The sequence below is a fragment of the Thamnophis sirtalis genome, unplaced genomic scaffold (genome assembly GCF_051295495.1).
Source record: "Thamnophis sirtalis isolate CommonGarterSnake01/CBP01778 unplaced genomic scaffold, rThaSir2_p1.2 scaffold_2, whole genome shotgun sequence".
Classification (NCBI taxonomy): Eukaryota; Metazoa; Chordata; class Lepidosauria; order Squamata; family Natricidae; genus Thamnophis; species Thamnophis sirtalis.
Genome location: NW_028261382.1, coordinates 105,441,830 through 105,466,004, shown reverse-complemented (window position 1 = coordinate 105,466,004; position 24,175 = coordinate 105,441,830). Strand labels below are relative to the sequence as shown.

General features: G+C 45.7%; 1 protein-coding gene across 1 annotated transcript in view; it reads right to left on the bottom strand.

Moving 5' to 3' along the window:
* The window catches only part of KCNK9 (potassium two pore domain channel subfamily K member 9), an 86,173-nt gene extending 65,175 nt beyond the window's left edge, over positions 1–20,998 (bottom strand). The window contains exon 1 of the mRNA XM_014065755.2: positions 20,701–20,998. Coding sequence (XP_013921230.2) covers positions 20,701–20,983 — 283 coding nt within the window. The 5' untranslated portion in view covers positions 20,984–20,998. The remainder of the gene's footprint in view (positions 1–20,700) is intronic.
* Positions 20,999–24,175: the final 3,177 nt, after the last annotated feature.

The following is a 24,175-nucleotide window of genomic DNA, read 5'->3' as shown; positions in this document are numbered from 1 at the left end:
TTGGTTTGCATTAAAACAACTTCAACACACGCAATGTTCTGATTGCACCACAGACGCAGAAGTCATCCTTACCTTTCACAGAGGCACTGAGTTTTATAAATATGAGCATGATAGTGTAGAATAATCATATCCAAGGACCAGTGGTGGGTCTCAAAAATTTTTGGAACCTCTTCTGTAGGTGTGGCCTGCTTTCTGGGTCCACTGGTGGAACCTCTTCTAACCGGTTCGGTAGATTTGACGAACCGGTTCTACCGAATAGGTGCGAACTGATAGGAACCCACCTCTGGGGCCAGAGCTGTTGCAGAAAATGACAGACATAGATGTCTTGGGGTGCAAGGAGAAGTTTATTGGAAGCCAAGTTCAGAAAACTAGCCCAAGGCTGGTATTGCAAGTTCTGAACAACCTTCATTATCGAAGCACGCGTTCTTATACATTCTCAAAAGCGGCGCAACACAGAAACACTTAACTCATTTCTTATTGGTTACCTTGAGGAAAAAGCCTTATAAGTAGATAGGGTCTTACTTCTCCTTTTGTCTTGGGCCATAGGTACTCACTACGTGTCTCTATGCGAACTTTAGCTGAACCCTGTGGTTTGACAAGAGGATATTTAGTGGAACATTTACTGGACTTCTGTGGTTGAAGGCTGATGACATTTCCCTGTCTTCTTACAAACAGGCTTTTTATCTGTCCCTTATGCCACGTCTTGTTTTTATATTTTGATCCACGTTTTATTCTGATTTAGAGCTGTATGCCAGTTGTCAGCTGCCTTCGGAGTCAGACATCAGTGAGGCAGAAGAACAGCTGGAGTCTGTCCCCAGTGTGCGCATGTGCAGAGTTGCCAGATGAAGGGAACAGCTAAAGAACTGGGCTCGACTTGGGAGTAAGGCCACAGGTGGACGATGAATGGCCCCTCCCAGAGGGAATAAAAGAGGAGCAAAAGGGGAGTGGAGTTTGCAGGAGACAATTAATTCGCTTAATTGGTTTGTGACTCTCCGAGACTCCTTGCCAAGTTTTGCAGTTATCAGCCTGGCAGCTCTCCAAGCCAGATAAGGTCTGTGACTGTAAATCCTCCCTTGAAAAACTTTGCTGGAGGTGAATGAGCAGAATTCACAATAAACTAATAAAAGGGGGTTTTGTCGGGACAAGGAGTATGCTTCATGCTCTTGGGAAGCCTAGGTCAGAACAGATACAACAACGATGCACTCCTTTGGTCTCCCTATCACTCTTTCTACACACACACACACACACACACACACACACACACTGAATTTCTGCTCGGAAACCCATTTAGCAAATTATCTATTATCTCCCTTGGTGGTGGAGGCAAGAAATCTCTCTCCCTTTAATGGGTAATTTTATGGCTACTAATAACATTTGTAGCTAAGATAATGAGAAAGATAATCAAACCACATGCTTTAAGGCAGACGCCAGTAGCCGCAGGCCCAGTTAGGCGAGGAAGCTGCACCCTCCTGCATACTGTGTGAGTTTCCTGCGGAGTTGCGGAGCTGCCGCATGAAGCTTTGAAGTCGAACATGAATTGGGCATCCAGCGGAATGAATGACTGGAGCCTGGGAGCTTTAGGGCTGAGTCAGCATTGCATAGTAGCTTTTGAAGTCAGACTGTATTTCTTTTCTAGGCTGATTGATGGCTTGCTACTTCTTCAATGTAACCCTCCAGCCAGCCCTGGAAGCTGAACACGGGGGCAGGAGGACATGGTCAGAGAGGCATTTTGCTCTGCCACCCAAGGTTCTTCCAGGTAGATCAACACACGCCACACGCACAGAGCATCCGTAAAATCACATGGCATTGCTGTCTTTTATAGCCTTATCAAAGTGTATATCTTAGAAAATCAGAAATAAATCAGTGTGCCAATGAATTTTTAGAAAGGGAGGGAGGGGGAAGAAGGGAGGGAGGGAGGGAGGGAGGGAGGGAGGGAGGGAGGGAGGGAGGGAGGGAGGAAGGAAGGAAGGAAGGAAGGAAGGAAGGAAGGAAGGAAGGAAGGAAGGAAAGAGGGAAGATGATGGGGAGAGATGTGGTAGGTAGGTAGGTAGGTAGGTAGGTAGGTAGGTAGGAAGGAAGGAAGGAAGGAAGGAAGGAAGGAAGGAAGGAAGGAAGGAAGGAAGGGAAGGAAGGAAGGAAGGAAGATGTTGGGGAGGAATGAAGGATGGAAGGAGGATGAGAAAGAGAAAAAAGAGGAGGGAAGGAAGGAGGAAGAAAGAAAGAAAGAAAGAAAGAAAGAAAGAAAGAAAGAAAGAAAGAAAGAAAGAAAGAAAGAAGGAAGGAAGGAAGAAAAGATGATGGGGAGGGATGAAGGATGGAAGGATGAGAAAGAGAAAAAAGAGGAGGGAGGGAAGGAAGAAGGAAGGAAGGAGGATGGTGGGGAGGATGAAGGATGGAAGGAGGATGAGAAAGAGAAAAAAGAGAAGGGAAGGAAGGAGGAAGGAAGGAAGGAGGAAAGAAAGAAGGAAGAAAGAAAGAAAGAGAAAGAAAGAAAGAAAGAAAGAAAGAAAGAAAGAAAGAAAGAAAGAAAGAAAGAAAGAAAATGATGGGGAGGGATGAAGGATGGGAGGAGGATGAGAAAGAGAAAAAAGAGAAGGGAAGGAAGGAGGAAGGAAGGAAGGATGAAAAAAGAAAAAAGGAAGGAAAGAAGGAAAGAAGAAAGGAAGGAAGGAAGTAAAGAAGATGATGGGGAGGAATGAATGAATGAATGAATGAATGAATGAATGAAGGAAGGAAGGAAGGAAGGAAGGAAGGAAGGATCATATGACTCTGGGGATGCTGTGATGGTCACAAGTGTGGGAACTGTTTGTAAATCATTTTTTTCAGTGCTGCCATAACTTTGAACAATTGCGAAATAAATGATTGTAAGTTGAGCAGCACTGTAACCTAAGTCTCCCCTGAGATCGTCTGTTTCTTATATCGGAATTGATTTAAGTGCTTCCTATTTTTTCAATGTTTATCATCACTCCAACCATTAGACAGTGTATACATCTTCAGCTACTCCTGAGGTTGCCATTCCCCTTCCCTTCTTGCATATCCCGTTGCCGGCCAGGCCTTCCTCTCCCCCCACCCCCCACCCATCCCCAGCTTGTCAGTCCCATCTACTCAGCATCTCTCCAGGCCGAAGGCTCTTGATTCACAGCCTCCTCTTCTTCTCCCCACGTTACAAAGGCTTGAACACTTGAAGTCTCTCCCCCCCCTCCACCCCACCCCATCCTTTTCATGCCTGACATATTTCATTTTTCAGCTCAGTCCTTTCTGGGAGAGAGGAGCCTTTGACTCTGCAAATCGAAGCATCTACTCTGTCAAGAGAGAAATCGGGACTGACATGAATGGGTTTACTGATATTCCTGGATTTATTTCACTCGGGCAGAAATTCTATGGTGGGCTGAGATGATCTCAAGCGACGAGAACGCTTGAAGAAACAAAAATGGCAGGAATTGCAAAACGCCAGACAAAAAAAGAAAGCCTGAAACCTAGTCCTAATTTTACAATTGCACTGCCCATTGAGGTGTCCCGGGGTTGTGTGAACCCCTTCTATGACCTTCTGACAAGCAAACTCAATGTAGATGACCAGGCTGAGTCCGAAGGTGGGGTCAAATGTGTCATTTGTCTCAAGTGCTTTCATGGCCACAAGAAATCCAAGTCCAACCCACTTTGCATTCCTTCTAGTCTTATCTTCCACTAGTTTCCCTTGACTGTTAGTAGTTCAGATTCTTGTAGAGACCTTAAGCTTGCCCACAGAAATCCAAGTCCAACCCATCTTGCATTCCTTCTAGTCTTATCTTCCACTAGTTTCCCTTGACTGTTAGTAGTTCAGATTCTTGTAGAGACCTTAAGCTTGCCCACAAGAAATCCAAGTCCAACCCATCTTGCATTCCTTCTAGTCTTATCTTCCACTAGTTTCCCTTGACTGTTAGTAGTTCAGATTCTTGTAGAGACCTTAAGTTTGCCCACAAGAAATCCAAGTCCAACCACCTTGAATTCCTTCTATTCTTATCTTCCACTAGTTTCCCTTGACTGTTAGTAGTTCAGATTCTTGTAGAGACCTTAAGCCTGTCCTCAAGAAATCCATCCAACCCACTTTGAATTCCTTCTATTCTTATCTTCACTAGAACTGCCTGGATTTCTCGATTTCCCACCCCTGACAGATAAAGGGGAGGCCAGATCCACTTAACAACTGTCTTACTAACTTAGCTAACTTAACAACTGCCGTGATTCACTTAACAACTGTGGCAAGAAGAGAGAAGTAGAGAGGAGTCATAATTCAGGATGAAAGCGATGTTCTCGAGTTAAATGGTGAAGGAAATAGAAGTGGATGCAAAAAAAAACCCCATGTACTATCATCTTAGATATCAGCTATATTTCTGGAGCAAAGGGGATATATCAATGACGGCACTACGGTTACATTGAACTGTTCAAAACTAATAACTGTGAGAGGGAATTTTGGAGTCCTAATGGATGATCACTTAAACACGAGCCAGCTGTGTGGGTCAAATATGTCATCAGTCTTGAGTCCCTTCGCACGAGAGATCTAAGTCCAGCCCACCTTGAATTCCTTCTATTCTTATCTCCCGCTAGTTTCCTTTGACTGTGAGTAGTTCAGATTCTTCTAGAGAGTTGTAGCTTGCAGCAAATCTTTACACTCATCTGAACTGAGATATTGCAATACTGCTATCATGTCATCCCCTATAATTTCTTTTCATTAAACTAGGCGGGATACAAATAAATAAATAAAACACTGCACCTCAGTTCTACCTCCTTAAAATTTGCTACAACTCGTTGTGGAGCAATGAAGAAATACACCCTTGCCACCTCAACAATTATACAAGAAATAATTGTCCAAAGAGGGGGAAATTCATTTTTAAAACGTGTGGTGTTTTAAACATTTTTTAATAAAAGCAAATATTTGGTATATTTGATAACGCCATTTCAGTTCTAAGATGTACTGCTCTATCCATTCCTTTTCATTTACATAAATAAGGCGAAATGCTTAATTTCCGTTTCTCACTTTAATTCTTTTCAAAAAAAAATTTTTTTTTTGCCATAGTTATATAAACATTTTGTTAATGTTTGGAAGTTTGCCATCGGAAGATTATGCAACATTAAATTGGCTAGAGAACTACAACTCACTATCTCTTCTGAAACTGCTTACTTTACTGAGATGATAATGATATTTCTATTTAAAAAAGGGGGATAACTTGCATATAAAGGAAAAGAATTGTTGCTACGTTTTGGCTTCACTCCAGTATTGCAGTGGTGCATTTTATAAGACATTTTATAAGGCCTTGGCATGAAAAAGATGTGGTGGCTCAGTGGCTAGGATGCTGAGCTTGTCGATCAGAAAGGTCGGCAGTTTGGCGTTTGAATCCCTAATACCGCGGATGAGCTCCCGTTACTTGTCCCAGCTTCTGTCAACCAAGCAGTTCGAAAGCATGGAAAAAAATGCAAGTAAAATAGGAACCACTTTGGTGGGAAGTTAACAGCGTTCCAAGCGCCTTAGAACATACTGTATGTATGAGAGGAAACTTTACCTTTACCTTATTCACATTTGCATCTGTTTTTGGTTGACATGATATCAAAAAAGATGTTGAGATTCTAGAAAGAGTGCAGAGAAGAGCAACAAAGATGATTAGGGGACTGGAGACTAAAACATATGAAGAACGGTTGCAGGAACTGGGTATGTCTAGTTTAATGAAAAGAAGGACTAGGGGAGACATGATAGTAGTGTTCCAATATCTCAGGGGTTGCCACAAAGAAGGGGGAGTCAAGCTATTCTCCAAAGCACCTGAGGGTAGGACAAGAAGCAATGGATGGAAATTAATCAAGGAGAGAAGCAACTTAGAACTGAGGAGAAATTTCCTGACAGTTAGAACAATCAATCAGTGGAACAGCTTGCCTCCAGAACTTGATGAAGCCCCAACACTGGAAGTGTTTAAGAAGATGTTGGATAGCCATTTGTCTGAAACGGTATAGCGTTTCCCTGCCTAGGCAGGGGGTTGGACTAAAAGACCTCCAAACCTCTTCTGTAGGTGTGGCCTGCTTTCTGGGTCCACTGGTAGAACCTAACCGGTTCAATAGATTTGACGAACCGGTTCTACCGAATAGGTGCGAACCTGCAGGAACCCACCTCTGGAAGGGCTGGACCTACTAAACAGGTAGCCAAGCTAAGTGTCTCAAGGACCCCATCCCATCAGTGAGTGAGAGTAATTGCTTTGGCGGGCCATATGTGGCCCAGGGGCTGCAGTTTGTGGATCTCTGGATTTAGTGCAATATAAAAATTGCAAAAATGCAAATATTTTTCTCCGGACCACCAAAATTTTCTCATGGGCCACCAGTGGTCCATGGACCACCAGTTGGTGACCGCTGGACTAGAAGATCTCCAAAGTTCCATTCCAACTCTTATTCCGATATTCTGATCTAAACATTATCCAAGAGAACTTGGATTTGAGACACCAGACGAACTGGCCTTCCTTGCAAAATGTCAGCATTGCTTAAAGAAATAATTTAAGGTCCTGGTGACATCTTTTTGGGATCCTACCAGTGGTGGGTTTCAAATTTGTTCGAACCTACTCTGTGGGTGTGGCCTCCTTTGTGGGAGTGGCTTGCCACCCATGTGACCGGATATGAAGATGCCGACGACACTTGTCAGAACCACCTTAAATGACCTCACACACAGCACTGGCATGCATAAGAATAGGATGTAAACTTCTTTTTTAAAAGGCATCTTTGGTTTGCGTTAAAACAACTTCAACACACGCAATGTTCTGATTGCACCACAAACGCAGAAGTCATCCTTACCTTTCACAGAGGCACTGAGTTTTATAAATATGAGCATGATAGTGTAGAATAATCATATCCAAGGACCAGTGGTGGGTTTCAAAAAATTTTGGAACCTCTTCTGTAGGTGTGGCCTGCTTTCTGGGTCCACTGGTGGAACCTCTTCTAACCGGTTCGGTAGATTGGACGAACCGGTTCTACCGAATAGGTGCGAACTGGTAGGAACCCACCTCTGGATCCTATACTTCCATTCTTGTAAAAAAAAAAATAGAAAAACTTACAAGAACTGTAATCCCCGCAACTTTTTTTGTGCATGAGAGAAAGAGAAACGTGCATTATCCTAGCAATATGTCATTCTGAACAGCTCCAGCCCAGGGCATTCTTTCCTGAGTTGGATCAACAAGGATTACCTCATATTGTAGGCTATTAATATCACAGCCTTTCATGGATGATATCCTTGGCCACATAGGATGTTGGTTTTTTTTGTCAGCTATTATATCATCCATCAGAGTCATCATTGCATTTACCTTCCCAGCAAAAGACTTTTGCGTTTCCCCTTCTGTAACGCAAAGAAGCTTACTTCAAAAAGTGCAGTGTGGACTTTGATAGTAGATCGATCCTTTAGAAGTGATCAAATAACACAACTTGAGGGTTGCAAATATCCTGTTTCCTTGAAAATAAGACCCAACCGGAAAATTAATCCTCGCATGATTTTTCAGGATGCGTGTCATATAAGCCCTACCTTCAAAATAAGCCCCAGTTATGGTTGTCAACCAGATGGATGCATTTAGTACTGTATTTCCTGAATATAAGACCTAACCAAAAAATAAGCCCTCATTGGTATTTATTCGATTTGTAGGCCACCCTATTCCCCGAAGGGACTCAGGGCGGCTGAACAAAAAACCAAGGGAAGGGGAACAAATACAGAAAAGTAAGACAAATGAGACAGTAATACAACAATTTAAAAAACACAACAAGCACAACAGTTCGAGTAGGGGGGGGGACTCAACCCCAGGCTTGCTGGGACAGCCAGGTCTTAACGGCTGTTCGGAAGGCCTGAAGGGTGGCGAGGGTCCGAATCTCCACGGGGAGCTCATTCCAAAGGGGCGGAGCAGCCACAGAGAAGCCACACATGGAGCAAAAATTACCTAAGTCCCAGTCTTATTTTGGTATATCACTATTATCTCCTGGCAGACTATCTTCTGGGAATGAACCAGTTCACTCTGACTTCAGCTGTGCCCCGCCTGTCCCTGCACTATACTCACCTATATTTTGAGCATGAGCTCAGCGAACCAATTGTTAAACCAATAGGATCCCACCCCTATTTCCAGATACAAATTAGGACTAAAATCTAATGAAAACAATCTAAAATGGAATTGGAATAAAATACAATAATTTAATATAGAGAGAAATATAATACGATAAAATTAAATTTCGGTGCCGCCACTACAATCTACCCCCATCAGTCCCACATATGCAGCTGGGTTCCACCACAAAACTGCGAAGCCTTATCCGCGCCGACATAAGAATCTTGGTTATTCTATGGACCGAGATCTCTCGATGTCTTCTGATCTTGCATTATACTTTGTGTTGTTTTATGCTCTAGCTGGTGTCAACTTTGCATAGGGCAGCCAAGCTAAAAACTTCAGGAACAGCTAGAGAGAAGAGATAATTTGCAAGAGTAATACCTGTTGTCTCCTCCATTAAATTAATTGCTTTCAAGAAAGTTTGATTGCCCAAAAATATAAGCCACGTGGGATACTTTAAAACTGAGTACCATACAGCCTTCTTGCAGATGGAGAGTCATATCCTCAAGAGTTAGTACCTTCTGACTATTTACAGATTTCAGAATATCATTTGAACACTTTCCGGTTGTATTAGAAAAAGGCATTTCAGAACACAGGGAGAATGGCCTAGAACAGTGGCGGCAAACCTTTTTCTTACAGCGTGCCAAAATTGCACTCAGTCTCCCCGCCCAACTGTGCATGCACGCAAAATCCCCCCTCCTTCCCGTGCATGTCCGTGCAACCCCTCCCCAGGCTCCGGTGTTCAGTTTCTTCCACTTTCTCCAAACCATCAGTCACATCTAGTCCATTCAGAATACAGTCCAATTCAGAGGTGTCAACTCGGCTTCCAAATTTCTCTTCATCCCCTGGTAGCAAAACTGGATTTTGTGGGCATTTATAAGCCCACAGATGTTGCAATCAGAATAAATTATGGAAATTGCAAAATTAAACTGTCCAAATTGGCAGTCTCTAAACCTTAGGAAATTTAGGGGCTGTCTGCTTTGAGCCCTAGCATGCCTAATGGCATAATTTACTTATTATACCTTCTCCCGATACTGTATTTTTCCATTAGCAAATAAGCACTCAGTGCAGTAGATAAATAAATAAATGTTTTTTTTTTAAAAAATGAAGGCATAATTAACAAAGGATTTCATTAAAACAGATCTGAATACCTTTTCTGAAAGTGGAGAGGAGGGGAAGCACTGAAATTGCAAGGAAGTGAAAGAGACGGTTTAACAGATTAACAGAGTTGGAATGGACCTTGTGGGTCATCTAGTCTAACCCCCCCCAGCCCAAGCAGGAGACCCGATCCCATTTCTGACAGATGGCAGTCCAGTCTCTTCTTGAAAGCCTCCAGTGATGAAGCTCCCACAACTTCCAAAGGCAGCTTCTTTCCCCTTTGGTTGATTGTTCTCACTGTCAGAAAATTCCTCCTTATTTCTAGGTTGAATCTCTCCTTGATCAGTTTTCATCCATTATTCTTTGTCTGGCCTTCAGGTGCTTTGGAAAATAGCTTGACACCCCCACCCTCCTCTCTGTGACATCCCCTCAAATATTGGAAGAGGCTCTCATGTCTCCTCTGGTCCTTCTCTTCACTAGACTAGCCATGCCCAGTTCCGGCAATCGTTCATCATATGTTTTAGACTCCAGTCCCCTAATCAATAGCAATATCAATAGCAGTTAGACTTATATACCGCTTCATAGGGCTTTCAGCCCTCTCTAAGCGGTTTACAGAGTCAGCATATCGCCCCCACAGTCTGGGTCCTCATTTCACCCACCTCGGAAGGATGGAAGGCTGAGTCAACCTTGTGCCGGTGAGATTAGAACCGCTGAACTGCAGATAACAGTCAGCTGAAGCGGCCTGCAGTACTGCACCCTAACCACTGGGCCACCTCGGCTCTAATCATCCCAGTTGCTCTTCTCTGCACATTTTCTAGAGTCTCAACATCTTTTTTATAGTGTAGTGACCAAAACAGGATACGGTATTCTAGGTGTGGTCTTACTAAGGCTTTATAGAGTGGTATTAGGACCTCATGTGACGCTGAGTGAATCACTCAGTTAATGCAATTTAGGATTGCAATAGGCCTTTTTTGGCTGCTGCCACACACTGCTGGCTCATATTTAGCTGGTTGTCCACTGAGACTCCAAGATCCAAAAAAACTCAGTGTTTTTTGGTCATATGTGACCAACAGGCCATTTTCTTGACTTAGAATAGTTCAATTAGTGACTGTTTGAAGTTAAAAACAGCACTGAAAAAAGTGACTTTAAAAAGGGATGGCCCTCAGCTGACGTGACCCACCCCTGACCCCTCACAAGTTTTATCACAAGACCCTTACCTGATGTGGCCCACACAGGGTCCCTCACCTCTTCATTCTCCTGTCTTCTTCCTTCCCCTCTTTCCTTCTTTTTCCTCCCTTGCTCTCTTCCCTTCTTTTTCTTTGCCTTTCCTCTTCCCCTTTTCCCTTCCTTGCCCCTTCTTCCATGCTCCAAAGCAAAAGGGGAAACATTTCTCCTCTGGTTTTGCTTTTAGTTCGTTTTGTTCCGAACTACTCAAAACCGTTTCTCCAGAACTGGTCAGAATCTGCTGAATGCCATCTCTGCACCTGGGTCATAACAGAGGCAAATGTCAGGGTTCAAAGTAACACCCCCTGTCAGGCCTGCAGTTATATCCCTTCTAGGATCTTTGGCCTGCCACACTCTCTCTTATTTCATTATGCTGTTTCATTAGTGTAGTAATAGCAATAACAGCAATAACAGTAGACTTATATACCGCTTCATAGGCCTTTCAGGCCTCTCTAAGCGGTTTACAGAGAGTCAGCATATTGCCCCCAACAATCCGGGTCCTCATTTTACCCACCTCGGAAGGATGGAAGGCTGAGTCAACCCTGAGCCGGTGAGATTTGAACCGCTGACCTGCTGATCTAGCAGTAGCCTGCAGTGCTGCATTTAACCACTGCGCCACCTTGGCTCTTGGTAGTAGTTGGGAGGGGGGAATAGAAAGGAGTAGAATTGTGGAATGTGTTGTTGTCATTCTTTTCTAGAAGCCCAAGGTCATCTTTTGTCTTGCCACCTCTGCATATGACCGGAACCAGCTGGGTGAAGATGCCAGCGTGGAAGAAGAGGATTGGACCATGTGATGGATTTGTGGGTGTGGGGACAAGATCATGAACTTTCAACCGGGTGGGAATCCGATGTTACTTCCAGAATTGGGATTAACACAGATGTGCCTAAGATGTCTGACTTATTAAATTGGAACTTTAAGGATTGTTTTGCCTTGGACTCTGATTTAATTCTGCATGATACTTGGAACGCTGACACCCCCAATGAAAGAAGACTTCCAGGCCCAGGCGTGGCCCCCTTGCACCCTGCTTTTGGCTTGGACGGCCTCCTGCAGCACCCTGTCAACCAAAACAGGGCAGGAGGCCCCACACAAGTCCCCCTGGAGCCCCGTTTTCAGCCTGGACAGCCTCCTGCAGCACCCTGCTGGCCAAAATGGGGCAGGAGGCCCCACACAAGTCCCCCTAGAGCCCTGTTTTCAGCCCAGACAGCTTCCTGCAGCACCCTGCCAGCCAAAATGGGCAGGGGGGGTGCCACTAGCCCCCTGTGCCCCATTTTGGCTGCCAAAAGCACCACGGGCCAATCGTTTGCTGTTTCCAGGCAGACCCCCATGGGACGGATCCGACCATCTGGCAAGGAAAATGGAGCAAAACTCATTTAACAAATGTCTCCATTTTGGGCCTCTGTTGTATGGGTAGTTCTTGACTTACAGCCGTTCATTTAAGCGACCGTTTGTAGTTTCAGCGGTACTGAAAAAAAGCTATTAATGACCGTTTTTCTCACTTAATGCCGTTGCACCATCCCTTTGATCACACAATCAGAATTCAGATGCTTGACAACTGGTTCATATTTATGACAGTTGCTGGGTCCCAAGATCACGTGGTCCCCTTTTGCGACCGTCTGACAAGCAAAGTCCACGGTAGGGGCAGATTCACTTCACCGTGCTACTAATTTAGCAACTTCAGTGACTCACTTAACAAATAGGGCAAGAAAAGTCATAATATGGGCCAAACTCTCTTAACAAATTTCTCACTTAACAACGTAGATGTTGGGCTCAATTGTGGTCATAAGTTGAGGACTTCCAGTACACAATTTCAACGAGAAACAGACCAAAGTTGGTCAGTCCGACTGTTGATTATGAGAGTTGAAAGTCTCTTCGGCCACCCAGTCCCCACCAGATGTTTTTTACCTACTCTAATCCATAGCCAGCAGCACTAATCACATCTGGAAGAGGACTATGTTTGGGTCCATTGGGCCCCATCAATTAAACATCTAAGATCCAGGAGAATCTTGAAAGTCCTCCTTGTCTATCGCAGAGACTACATGCAAGAATGAGCATGCAGCCCAACTCATGATTAAGGCATGATGTCATTATGCAAATAACATGAGGCATATAATTAGCATCAGGGCTATCATGTCCCACTTTCTCTTCAATCCCCACCCACCTCCATCTTCACACGAGCCAATATGGTGTCTACCACGGTGTCTCAAGGATAGGGAAAATTTAGGAAAGGGTTCACCAAAAAAGGAATATGGTACAAAGATGAAGATCGCTTACCTTTCCTTAAATTTATGTTTCAGGAGGAAGGGGGGAAATAAGGGAGGGAGAGAGGAAGAGAGAAAGGAAGAAAGGAGATAGACAGGAAGGGAAGTAGGGAGGGAGGGAAGAAAGAAGGAAAGAAGGAAAGAGAGAGGGGGGAGGAAAGTAGGGAGGGAGGGGAAAGAAAGGAAGGAGATAGAGGGGAGGAGGGAGGGAAGTGGGGTGGGAAGAAAGGAGGAAAGAAAGGGAGAGAGGGAAGTAGAGAGGGAGAGAAAAGAAATGAAGGAGATAATAAGGGAAGTAGAAAGGGAGGGGAAAAGGAAGGAGACAGAGAGGAGGGAGGAAGAGAGGAGGGAGGGAGCAGGGAAAGAAAGAAATAGAGAGGAAGGGAGGAAAGAAGGAAAGAAGAAGGAAAGAAGGAGATAGAGAGGAAGGGAAGTAGGGAGGATAGAAAGAAGGAAAGAGAGATAGAGAGGAAGGGAAGTAGGGAGGGAAGGGAAAAGCAAGGAAGGAGTTAGAGCGGATGGAGGGAGGGAGGAAAGAAGGAAATAGAGGGGAAGGGAAGTAGGGAGGGAGAAAAGAAGGAAAGAAAGATAGAGAGGGAAGTAGGGAGGGAGGGGAAAAAGAAAGGAAGAAGATAGGAAGGGAAGTAGAGAGGGAGGGAAAAGGAAGGAGATATAGAGGAGGGAGAGAGAGGGGAAAGAAATAGAGAGGAAGAGAGGGAGGAAAGAAGGAAAAAAGGAAAGAAGAAAATAGAGAGGGAGGGAAATAGGGAGAGGGGGAGGGAAAAAGGAGGGAAGGAGATAGAGAGGAGCGAGGGAAGGAAGGAAGGAGGGAGGGAGGGAGAAAGGAGGGAGGGAGAAAGGAGGGAAGTCCTTCCATCCAGAGAGGCACAGTCACATAACATTGTTGGGAAGAAGTGTGCATTAAGCCTTGATTTTCCATATTCTTAATTCCTAGGCGATTCATAATTTAGGGAAATACAATCCTCATGGATTCTCTCCACTTTATGAAAATGTACCCCTAAAAATCCAGTTGGTAGAAAAAGAAGCAGAGGAAACATCCCTCTGCCCAAGCACAGGTCACCGCTGGCAGTATATTCCTGGACAAGTTCGCAAGCTGCCTGTACCCGTTCAACCAAATCATTCATAAGGCAAGCAGATGCATTGGCACATCTGGCACACCTGATTAGGCTTCCTGATTAAACTTCATGTTGACTGTTTAGTGATATTTTTCCCCCCTGACTTAATGCACAAACGCCCGGCTGCTTAACTAGTGTAAGGATCAGTTTCAATAGAAATTCAGGAATGGTGTTAATTTGGAAATCAAATTAGATGTGTTGTATAAACATTGTTGTATAAACACATCCACTGGGTGTAGCGTAACAGTGCCACTGTCTTTGGAGAACATGAAAGGAGAATCTGAAAGTATTGAGTAAATCAATTCCTTCCTTCTTCTCATTCCCATTTCCTTCCTTTCTTCTTTCCTTCTTTCCCTGCTACTCATTCCATTCTCCTTCCTTCCTCCCTCCCATCTTCTTATTCCAATTTCCTTCCTTTCTTCTTTCTTTCTTTCCCTCCTTCTATTTATTCCCTTCTCCTTCCTTCCTTCCTTCCTTCCTTCCTTCCTTCCTTCCTTCTTCTCATCCCCATCTCATTCCTTTCTCCTTTCCTTCTTTCCCTCCTTCTATTTATTCCCTTCTCCTTCCTTCCTTCCTTCTTCTCATCCCCATCTCATTCCTTTCTCCTTTCCTTCTTTCCCTCCTTCTATTTATTCCCTTCTCCTTCCTTCCTTCCTTCCTTCCTTCCTTCCTTCTTCTCATCCCCATCTCATTCCTTTCTCCTTTCCTTCTTTCCCTCCTTCTATTCATTCCCTTCTTCCTTCTTTCCTTCTTTCCTTCCTTCCTTCCTTCCTTCCTTTCTTCTTCCTTCCAGCAGAACAAGCAAGCTCCAGGTTTCCTCTACTACAAAGTTATGAATTTGAGACAAGCGTTCATGTAGGCTGAAATAACTATAAATAAATATTACAGATCATATGTTGCTTATGGTTCTATGCCACCATTTGAAAACTGTTCACATAAAAATAGGAATTCATTAGGTCCAGGAAACATTCTGGAGGGAGGTGTGCATCCAATGAAATCTTCAGAACAGTTTATTCACTGCTAACTAAAGTCTTATGGATTTCCTTCCTTCCTTCCTAAATCTGATTCAACTTATTAAGATTTAAGCCTTCCGAATATTATTATTATATACTTTATTCATTAAACATGAAACTCAGTCAGCTGAACATTTAAAAATGTATCACAAATAACATTGACTGGCACTGACGGTTGATACGGGTTGCTGCCAGCATCCTAGGTATCAACCAAGTATTTTCTTAAAATGTATGATGAATCATTATTATTACGTGGTTAATCTTTGGTGAGATTCACAGCCTTTGGGGCTGGTTGGTAGCTCAACAGCTCGAGTCCTAACCAAGGACCTAGGAGCTGTTAAGGTAACGTTGGAGGATATAAGCTATTCCAAGTAGGGTGGTTTTTTGTAGAATCAGAATGTTCAAGTTTGATAAATTTAAAATTTCCAAATAGCAAGGTAGCCCTTTAGGTATTGCTCCAAGGGCTCCAGTTACAATTGGGACAACACTAAATTTCTTTTTCCACAGTTGCTCAACTTCAATTTGCAAGTCCCGGTACTTTGTGGTTTTTTTTTTTTGGCTGTTTATCTTCAATTCGTGCATCCCCAGGTATTGCGATGTCAACAAACCAAACTTTTTTCTTTTCAACTATTGTTATGTCAGGTGTGTTGTAGGCCTAGTGCCTGTCAGTCTGACTTCTGAAGTCCCACAAGAACTTGACTTTCTCATTTTCTAAAACCTTCTCAATCTGATGTTCCCAGTGGTTTTTCCTGTACTTAAATCCAAACTTTTGGCACAATTTCCAATGAATGATCTTAGCAACGCGGTCATGGCGTTGTAGGTAGTCAGTTTGTGAAAATTTGCTGCACCCACTGAGCAAGTGGTCGACTGTCTCATCTTTCTCATTACAGAGGTGACATTTGCTGTTGGTGGTAACATGTTGAAATTTTGCCTTCATGCAGTTTGTGGCTAAAGCTTGTTCTTGAGCTGCCAAAATAAAGCCTTCTGTTTCTTTTTTCAGTGCTCCTGATCTTAATCAGTTCCACGTTAGTTTTTGGTCAGCTTTGCCTTCAATACTTTTCAAGTATTGGCCATGCATAGCTTTGCTTTCCCAATTTTCAGCTCACTTCTCAACTACGTCTTTCTTATATTCAGCTTATTATAATTATAATTATTATTATTATTATTATACAATTATATCACAGTGGCCACTTGTTTCGCCGGATTTGGCATTGGTTACAATTCGGGCCCCACCCAGGGGCCTAGGACGTCATAATGTATTTTCGTAATATGCGTGCAGATCCAAGCAGTGTGGCTTTTTGCATTTGACTGATGGTGATTTTGTCAATTTTTAACTGTTTTAAATGTAATTCCAGTGCTTTTGGAATAGCACCCAGTGTGCCAATTACCACTGGAATTACCACTGCTGGTTTGTGCCATTATTATTATTATTAATTATCATCATCATCATCATCATCATCATTATATACTTTATTCATTAAACATGAATCTGTCAACTGAACATTCAAAAATGCATCACAAATACCATTGACTGGTGCTAATGGTTGACACAAGTTGCTGCCAGCATCCTAGGTATCAAATTTTATTATTATCATTATCATTATCATTATCATTATCATTATCATTATCATTATCATTATCATTATCATTATCAGTAGTAGTAGTAGTAGTAGTAGTAGTAGTAGTAGTAGTAGTAGTAGTAGTGTTTCATTCCTTTCTGCTCCCAATCTTGAATAAGAATCAGATCTAGAAATTACAAGTAGATGTATTCATAGACGAGACTTAAACTTAAATTCTAGTGTCCCAACACAATGAAATGCAACATTTTTTCTCATTAAGCCACAAAATGGTTTTTTTTTATTCTGGACCCAGGGGGCTTCTCAACTGAAAAACTGAGAGCAAACAATGTCTTCAAGGTGAGTTTAAAAATAGAATAGAATAAAAATAGAAACACGTTTTTTTTAAAAACCCAACAGCAAACCAAACACTCAACAAAAGCAGCACCCTTCATGTCAACAACCAGTTTTTTTCAACTTGAAAAGTGTTTTTTTTTCCTCCTAAAGTCAAAAAAGAACGCAAGAAAAATGTATGGGAGGGAGGAAGACATATCCACCCATGAAAGCTAATCTATTTCAGTTCTTCTTAAATTGACGTCATTCACGTAGCGATAAATGAAGATCTAGCACATACATTCCCACAGCTTGGCTAGTTGGTTAATGCTGGTTAGTTGTACAAACCTAACCCATTTCATCAGTGTATGCCACCACGGACCTGGGTGTTGTTCAAACAGAGTCATGGATTGTGAATTCTGCAGGACTGGAAATTAAACCATGATTACTTCGCCATTGATTTTGATAGGTTCCACAGGCAACTAATTTCACAATGAGGATTGATGCATCCTCATCGCAAGGTTGACTCAGCCTCCCATCCTTCTGAGGTGGACCCAAATGAGGAGCCAGATTGTTGGGGGCAAGAGGCTGACTCTGCAAACCACTTAGAGAGAGATGTAGAGCACTGTAAAGTGGTATATAAGTCTAAGTGCTATTGCTAGTGCTATCCTTGGCCAACAAAGAAGTTATGCATTGATTTAAGGCAGAATGATATCAGGCACCACCATGTGAATGTTCAAGGCTTATATTGGTTGGTCCAGCTTTTTGGGCTCACTGGAGAAGAGCCTAATGCTGGGAAAGATTGAGGACAAAATCAGAAGAGGATGACAGAGAATGAGGTGGCTGGATGGAGTCACTGAAGCAGCCGGCGTGAGTTTAAATGGACTCAAGAGGATGGTAGAAGACAGGAAGGCCTGGAGGAATGTTGTCCATGGGATCACAATGGGTTGGACGTGACTTTGCAACTAACAACAACAACCAGTATTTTGTATCACAGGAATATTCAGACAGTTCAGGAGCCTGGACACTATATCACTGTTGCTTCCTAAAAACCATTATACATAGCAATAATGTCTTGATTTGGAAGGTGGAAGCCATTGGTAACTCTTTCTATCAAGGTTTGGCATTTCTATGTCCTTCATAACATCTAGTGGCCAAGGGACCTTCTCTCTCCTATTATCAACCAGTGATATCTGGGAGACTTGGGATGCTCCATTTTGCATCTCTAAAGCAGTGACATCCCAGGGAATTTAGGAGACATGTCTTCTCTCTAGCTATGTGGTCCATATTCAGGATAGAGTTGGGGCGACTAGATGGAGCTGAGCATTTACTGGCCAGATGCCCTTCCTGACACCTATATGGAGTTGACAGCAGATATATTTTTTCTTTGCATTCTAGGGGAGAAACATCTGCTCCTACCTAGGATTGAAGTCTCAACCTTCCAAGTGGAGGCAGGTATCTTCACCACTTGGCTACTACGCCACTCAATAGATAAATAGACAAAGAATGGAATTCCATAGTTGGATTCTATATTGTGTACAGAAAAGTCTTCCTTTTATCATTCTGGTTTTCTGCATTATTTTTCTACAATGAAGTGAGAGAACAACTTATTTCCAGTCCCTTTTCTGTATGGCTTTATAGATTACAACTGTATTTCCCTTCAAAATCTATAATTACCTGCAGGAGTTACCTTTTCTATAAATTGTTTTAAGTTCCCATCTGTAACATCCACTGAAACTATCTAGACTTTTGAAACTTACAGTTAAAATGTTGGATGGCTAGGTATATACGCCGTATATTATTCACACCCTTGATGGAGCCTTGCCAGGTTGTGGCATACAGGATTGCTTGCAATCTTGGCCACTTTGGTGAGTTTTGGTTTTGTGGTTAACACAATGGGGAAATTCCAGCTACATTCCAGAGGCACAGAAGCTAAGCATTTCACATCTCCTGCTAAAATGAACAGCTCAGAAATGTTGAGGGCAGCAAGCTTCCAACAAATAGCGCGATCGGCACAAAAGATTTCCCCCCCCCCTTTTGTTGTTCAACTCTTATTATCTGTGTTATTAACTTAATAGCCAACCCAAATGAAAGCAAGCTACTGGATAAATGCTTTAGTGAGAGGCGCTGTAAAAGGGCCACTAAGTGGAATTAATAGAAAAATTAAAGCACCATAAAAAGAAGCAGCTGGAATGCTTATTTTTAACTTGATCTTCTGAGCCTCTCCACTAATAAACACACATTGAGGCCAGTCCTCAACCATTCAGACCGCAAATTCACAGGGAACTTTCATAAGAGAGGCACTGCTGTGTAAGAACGAAGGGAATCGACACACGCATGTGACACAGACAAAACTTTCTCCCCCACCCACCCCCAATGAAGACACCCATTACAGAAGTGTGTTAGATCGTCCATCCGGTTAGCGATCCGTTGCCACAGGTAAGAACATCAACACGTAAACCTAAGGAAAGTGGCAGCTGTGCTGTTTGTCGCGCTGACAATTCTAATTAAGATGAAACGGACCTTCCTTTCGAAAACAGGCAGCGTTTCCATGTATTAATAACCTTGTTGGTGCAACAAGACCAAACAGTCATATGATAATTTCCATCTTGATTAATCACACAATTCTATTTGTTCACCTCCCGCCCAATAGAATCCAGCTGAGGAATAATTAACCAGTCATATCTTGGGACTGCCACAGGTAGCAGCAATATCCTAATAAGACATATCTGTTGGCTTTTAAAACATACGCATCTTGTAATGGAGCCACTACAAAAATGGTTAGAGACGGCATCCCCACCACTTCAATACTTTAATGCTCTTTTGCCAACTTCTTTTTAACCGGGAGTTTCGGGCGGATGGGATTGATAGACCGACATTTACTTTAAACTGAGAAAGGGAAGTTTGCCTGGTGCCAACTGCCAATTCTACTGCACTAAAAAGAGTTTATTTAACTCTTTTTTAAAGAGTTCAACTGTTGAAAAAGAAAATATTCCCGGCGTTGTTATATTGCTCGACGGCTGACTGTTTTCTTTTTCACAAGAAGTGATAGAAATTATGAGCCTGTAATTAGGATAGTCGTAAAGACTTTCTGGACAATTCACCTCCTTCCCAAAATAAGTGATCAGAAGGTGCGGTTAAAAGTATAACACTGAGTAAGTTCTTTGTATCCCAACAAGACTTCAGCTCAGATATAACATCTTCCAAACTATCCATTTGTAAAGATTTTGTAGTTAGCGCATTGAAAATGAGCTTATAATAATAGCCCAGGAACAATCAGGGAAGTTGGTAAATGTTTTCCCTAAGATGTTATCAAGCTTAAACAAATAAAAAAAAGAAACTTGCAGCTCAAATCCTTCTAACACCTCTCCCCCAAATGATAGGAGTCTGAGAAGTAGTTCCCAGGGTTTATAGGTAGGAATAAGCAGGCCTAATTGTTTTGAAAAGTTGCTGTGCTGAATATTCTTCTCTAAATAAGTATTTTTGTGTCAGGGATCCATGCCAACGAATAATGCCAGAAGCATTTCCTTAGCATTTTTGAGGAAGCACGTTCTTGATTCGTGTTGCTTCCCAGACATGGGTGGGGAGAGACGGAAGCAACAGTTAATTTCCCCTGAAAGCTTTCTGGTCCCTGTTTTTACTCCCCGCTTAGTTCTTTTGCAATGGAGAAAACGCTCCCCAGGAATATGGGCAAAGTGGGAAAGACTTGAGCATCAGTTTGGGAAATTCAAATTGTCTGGCCGTTTTAAGGAAGGGGGAGACTCTTGGCGGTAACCCCAGAACTTCAAGGAAGGGTGAAAACTTCAGCCTGGCATCCAAGGATTTCCTTGACTTCAACCCTACAGTTGGCCAACCCTTAAACTCAGCTTGAGGCGCACCTGACCCTTCTTATTTCTTCCTTGCCTTCGGCTCCACCTGTCCATTGCTCAGCCCAAACTTGGCCTCCCCCCTCAACCAAGGCCATCCCCACCCTAGCCCCGAGAAGGGGACTTACCGATGGTGGTGATGACTGTAATGGCAAAGTAGAAAGAGCCGGCAAATTTCCACTGGACGCCGGCCCGGTGGGGCTCCGACTGCATGATGATCTCTTCCAGTTGCTGGTAGTCGTCGCTGGTGATGTTGTATTTCCCCTTCAGCCGGGTCTCCTCGGCTTTCAGCTGCTCCTCCTCGCGCAGCTCGTGCTCCGACTCGAGGGCGTCGAAGACCGCCGCCCCCACCAGCAGGTAAGTGAACGTGCAGATGATCAGCGAGAGAGTCCGCACGTTCTGCCTCTTCATGGCCGCCAGGAAGGGCCCGCCGCGGAGGGGACCATGTCCCCCCCTGGCCGCCCGCGGATCCGACAGGGTGGCCGCGAGGCAGCCGCCCCGCCAGGCGAGCAGCGCGGGGCGGCGGCGGCGGCGGCGACGACGTGCAATAGGGCTCCCTCGGCACGGCGGCTGTCCTTGGTGCTGAATCGGCGGCGGCTGCTCGTCCTCCTGCGAGGCGGAGAGGCAGAGGAGGCTGCTGGAGCGTCTGGCGAGCGGGAGGCGCAGCCGGCAAACCGCGCGCAAGAGCTGCGCCAAGCAAGCCGTCCCGGCGCGCAGGGCCATCAACGGCGCCTCTCCTTAACAAGCCAGCTTGGAGCCGTCGGGAAAGGGAAGGAGGAAAGCGCCGGCCCGCGTGGCCCGCAGCCTGAGCTACAGCTTTCTCTCGCCCAGCCTCGCCAAAGACGCCCACTCTTGGCAAACTCCCGGCCCCCGCCGAGCCGGGGGCGCGGAGAACTCCCGGACTCTACTTCTCTTTCTCTTTCTTTCCTTCCTTCTTTCTTTCTTTTCTTTCTTTGTCTCTGTCTCTTCTCCTCGCTTCTCTTTCCTGCCTTTCCAAAGCTTGGTTACTCCAGGGTTACTAAGCCCCGGGAGGGGTGGAAGGATGCGGAGGTCCCATCAGAGGGGCTTAAAGGAGGTACTCCTTCATTGGGTAGAGGGAGAGGCAGAGGGGAGAGGAGACCCATCCGAAAGACGGCCGAGAGGCACACCTCTTCCAGCCCCGGCACGGTTGGGCTGTCTCTCCAGAAGCAGCCGGCGGGTGGCCAGCGGTTGCCCACTCCAATGGTGATTTTTTTTTTCTCCCCGAGGAGGCCTCCCCTGCATCGGCCAGGCGGTTCCCGGACCTCGGAGGGAACGGAGAGAGAACTTCCGGGACTGACCACAGCTTGCAAAGCCCGCGACTGCCTTAGATCCTCCTCCTCCTCCTCTTCCTCCTCCTCCCGCCCCTCCCGAAAAAGTGTTGGGGGAACGAGATGCAAATACTCGCCAGGCAGGAGCACAGGAGCCGGAGATCAGCCCACGGGGAACGCCGCCCCGGGGCAGCAGCTGCTATTCCAAAGGACTCCTGCGCTCAAAGCCTTGGGGAAGCTGAGCATCCCTCTACAAACGGGGAAGCTCCGTTCTCCAACCTGACCTCCTGAATCCCCCAAATCTGGTCTGGCCTGGGGGTGGGAAGGGAAGAGGCAGTGGCGGAGTATTGGGAGCGCCCAATCCCCCTGGGGCAAATGTTGGGTTCCCTCTTTGCTCTTTCCTCCTCCTTCCCCGCTCGGTCCGTTCAACCTCCCCTCTGGCTTAACCCAACTTTGGAGATACTTGCTCCACTAGGGAAGAAGCTGGAGCGGGGAAGGGGGCGGGGGGCGGGGGAGGGAGAAGGGAGGCGGGAGAGCCCGAAGGAAGAGAGCCGCCCCTCTCGGCCGGCCCTGGCTGGCGCTGGGGCCGCTGAACAAAAGAAACGTTCTCCGGAGCTCGGGGGGGGCAAAAGCGACTTCGGCGGAGCTGAAGGGAACGGAGTCCGCCCGGGGGCCGCCGCTCGGCCTGCCTGCAGCCACCTCGGCGGAGGGCGAGGCAACGCTCATCGATCAGAGCGGCTGGGGAGTCCGCGGAGACAGGTGTGCGTGCGGGAGGCTCGGTTCGGGCGGTTGCATTCTGCAGAAGGGCTCGCCCCCTCCCTCCCCAAAGGAGAGAAAGGGAGGGGGGAGGGAGAGACAGAGGGAGAAAGAGCAGTGAAGAGGAGGAGGAAGAGGAGGAGGATGGCCGAGCGATCCCTGGCTTGGAGTCGCTTGCAAAAACGAGTGATCGCCCGTTGTGACCCCCCCCCCTTCCTGCCGCCTCCGCCCCTTTCCTCTCCTCCCCTCTCCTTTCCTTCTTTCCTTTCCTGTCCTCTCCTTTCCTCCCCTCTCCTTTCTTTTCCTTCTTTCCTTTCCTTTCCCTTTCCCTTTCCCTTTCTCCTTTCCCTTTCGCAGGCAACAGAAACGAGGGACGGTCTGGTTTGAATCCTGCAGCAGCTTTCCGGGGTTTCCTGCTGTGGGTGGAAAGAGAAGACACCAACATTAGGGAACGCGGGAGAAGGGGGGGGTTGCTGGTTCTTCTCCCCACCCGTCCATCCCTCGACCGCCCTCCCCTCCCCTTCGCCAGGGAAGTCTGGAGGAATCCGGGGCGTTTGCAGGAGTGAAGCTTCCTAGGCGCGAAGGGAAGACTCCCGCCTTCCCTTTTCCAGCCTCGGCGGCCCTTCCAGGATGGAGACCGTGGGGCATGAAGGGGGCGGGGGCGGGGTGGGCAGGCAGCTGGGGAGGAAACCGCCTCTCCCCTTCGGGGTCGACTCGTGCTTCAGTCTCAGAGTTGAGATGGAGTAGGGAGGAGTAAGCCGTGGCTTGATTCAGGGGACACACCGCCGCCGCCCCCCTCCCCTCCATCCTCCCTGGCTCACCGAACCCAAAGCCGGAGCCTTTGGCAGTCATGGGAGGGAGGGAGAAAGGAGAAGGCACCCCCCCTCCCTCCCTCCCTCTCGTCTCCCATCCACCCACCTTGTCTGGATGGGGAGGGGGGGTGAGAAAGAAGCTGGACGCCTCGCCTGCCGAGTCTCCGGGTTGCTTGGCTTGCGATCCGCGGCCTCGTTGTCTCAGGCTCTGGCCCCGCCCCCTCCGAGCCGGCCCCTCCCCCTCTGTTCTGGGTTTCAAATCCGGCTCGGATGGCGAGAGGCGCCTCCCAGGCTCATCCCAAGGCGTGGTCCCGCCTTGGTAGGTTTTGGGGGGAAGATGTCCTTTCTCCCTTCATTGCCTGCCGCGTAGCCAAGTGGAGGAGGGGGTTTTGGCTGGCCGCTGGACAAAAGATCTGCAGAAGGTGGGCCACCTGGTCTCCTTGACCTCCGCTGCAGGGTCTTTCGCAGCCCCGAAGCGGAAAGTCCATGGCGCTTTGCTCACTCCGTGTTTAAAACTCTGCCAACGTAGGATTGGCTGCAAACTCATTGGACCAGGCTCATGGAGTAAATCTGAAGCTGTCTGCTTCGAGAGAAGTCCATTTGCCTTTTTTTTTGAGGGGCTGCCACAGAGAGGAGGGGGTCAAGCTGTTTTCCAAGGTACCTGAAGGCCACACAAGGAACAATGGAATGGAAACTGACCAAGGAGAGATTCAACCTAGAAATAAGGAGAAATGTTCTGACAGTGG